Source organism: Papilio polytes, unplaced genomic scaffold (genome assembly GCF_000836215.1).
Source record: "Papilio polytes unplaced genomic scaffold, Ppol_1.0 DF824158.1, whole genome shotgun sequence".
NCBI classification, from domain to species: Eukaryota; Metazoa; Arthropoda; class Insecta; order Lepidoptera; family Papilionidae; genus Papilio; species Papilio polytes.
In genome coordinates, this window is record NW_013525046.1 from 2473689 (window position 1) to 2475840 (window position 2152).

Consider the following 2152-nt stretch of genomic DNA (forward strand, 5'->3'; position numbering starts at 1 on the left):
CTCACTGCTCGACTTGTTCCGATAAAGCTGATTCGTGTACTTCTTGTGAGCATCACTTAGTTCTACACAATGGTACATGTTTGGCGTCCTGTCCACCCTCGTACTTTGAAACTGAGGACTACTCGTGTGCTAAATGCCATTCATCTTGTGACACTTGTGAAGGTCCTGCGGAAACTCAGTGTGTGACTTGTCACCCTTCGAGCTATTCTTTAGAAGGCCGATGTGTTAACGCATGTCCAAGTGGATATTATGCAGACAAGAAGAGAAAAGAATGTATGAAGTAAGTATCAATCTAAAATTCAAGCTTTGTATAGGAAAATAGTATCTATAATTATTTTTTATTTTTTCAGATGTCCCGTTGGTTGTTCTACTTGTATAAGCGCCTTTTGCATGACTTGTGACACCAATTGGGAGTTAAATAAAAAAGGAAAATGTGTTCGGACTGGATCTGATAAATGTAGTTCAAGTGAATACTTTGACGGTGGCAATTGCAATCGTTGTAACGTCGCCTGCGACTCCTGCTATGGTGACGAGGATACCAATTGCCTGACGTGTCCTACGCCGAATCTATTAGAAAATTACAAGTAAGTTGATTGAAATCTAGAACTTGTGCAGATGTAACTTTATAATCTTGTTCGATGGGTTTGTTTTATGGGAAACTAGCTATTGCCGCGACTCCGTCCGCGTGGTATTAGAAAACAGACGGACTATGTGAATAACAAAAAACTACCTGTGCCTTGGAAACCGGTACTTTTCGGCGATGAACCTTATCCCATGTGTACTCCAGACTTTGTTTTATAACTGTGCCAAATTTCAATAAGATATGTTCAACCGTTGCAGAATTATCGAGTAAACATTAAAAAACTAAATCAATAAATCCCATGGGAACCTTAACTATTCCCGGGATAAAAAGTAGCCTATGTGTTATTCCAGACTATGCTCTAAACCTGCGCCAAATTTCATGAAGATCCATTCAGCCGTTTAGGCTACAAACGCTAAGAAACATCCATCCACCCATCGTAACTTTCGCATTTATAATATTTATATGATATATGATGTATATGATAAAATACAATGATGTTGTAGATGTGTCGCTGAGTGTAGTCATGGTTTCTACTCGGAGTCTGGGCGGTGTACGCGCTGTGTGCACGGGTGCGCCGCCTGCGTGTCGCGGCTCAACTGCACCGCCTGCGCGGGAGCCCTGCGTCTGCAATCCGGAGCCTGTCGTACCTCCTGTGCTGATGGGTGAGACAACTTCTAGCAGTTATCTGATTCACTTTCCCGGATAGCATTGAAATACAAAGGAAACAGCAAACTGTTTTAAATACGAATTGGACGTGGAATTATTTTTAGAATAAATCCAGTTTGAAATATAGTTAAGTTATTGTTATATGCACCAGGTACTACGCGGACCGTGGCATGTGTGCTAAGTGCTACCTGTCATGTCGCACGTGCATCGGGCCACGTCGTGACCAGTGTGCTTCATGCCCCTCGGGCTGGCGGTTGGCTGCCGGGGAATGCCACCCTGAGTGTCCGCAAGGTAAGTAAGGCTTCTATTAGTTTAAGTCCAATTGCTTAAGTAATTTTGGTCTTTCAACAAAACTTTGAACACTACTAAAACTAATGAATGTTAATGTTATTACCTCGCTTCCAGTCAATGTTAATAGATCTCTCATAATCGATACTAAACGTGTTCATCAATCTTTGAGAGATCAAGATTCGTCTTGGAAGCAGTCAGTGGTAGAGCCGGCTTTAACATCTTCGCACGGCTAGCCGGCTCACTCGGTGTAAGACCACGACCACACAGAAATCAGGCGTGAAGCAATTCCGCGTTTCGTCTGATGAGTGTAGTGTCGGAGGCCTAATTTTAGTCCCTTTACCTTTCCACCCTTCTCTTAAGAGGGAAGGATGGGATGGAAAAGTGGATTTCACGGTGGAGGAGACGCATAGGAAGGGGAATGTCCTCTTTATGTGCGTCTCCTCTTCCGTCAATTAAGGGTTACAACGCATATACAATTGCGGATGTTTATGGGCAGCCGTCGCTTTCCATTTCGGTAGATTCAGTTGGCCGCTTGCTCGTTTGCCACCTTATAATATAAAAAGTCACTTTTTTGTTGGTTAGGCTTCTACCAGAGTGTGGGCGGGTGCCGCC

The 2152-nt window shown here is 43.4% G+C and overlaps 1 protein-coding gene across 1 annotated transcript in view; it reads left to right on the forward strand.

Moving 5' to 3' along the window:
* LOC106111512 (furin-like protease 2) overlaps positions 1 to 2152 on the forward strand; it is a 189111-nt gene that overhangs the window by 182988 nt on the left and 3971 nt on the right. The window contains exons 8-12 of the mRNA XM_013293630.1: positions 3 to 280; positions 351 to 584; positions 1087 to 1245; positions 1401 to 1540; positions 2123 to 2149. Coding sequence (XP_013149084.1) covers positions 3 to 280; positions 351 to 584; positions 1087 to 1245; positions 1401 to 1540; positions 2123 to 2149 — 838 coding nt within the window. The remainder of the gene's footprint in view (positions 1 to 2; positions 281 to 350; positions 585 to 1086; positions 1246 to 1400; positions 1541 to 2122; positions 2150 to 2152) is intronic.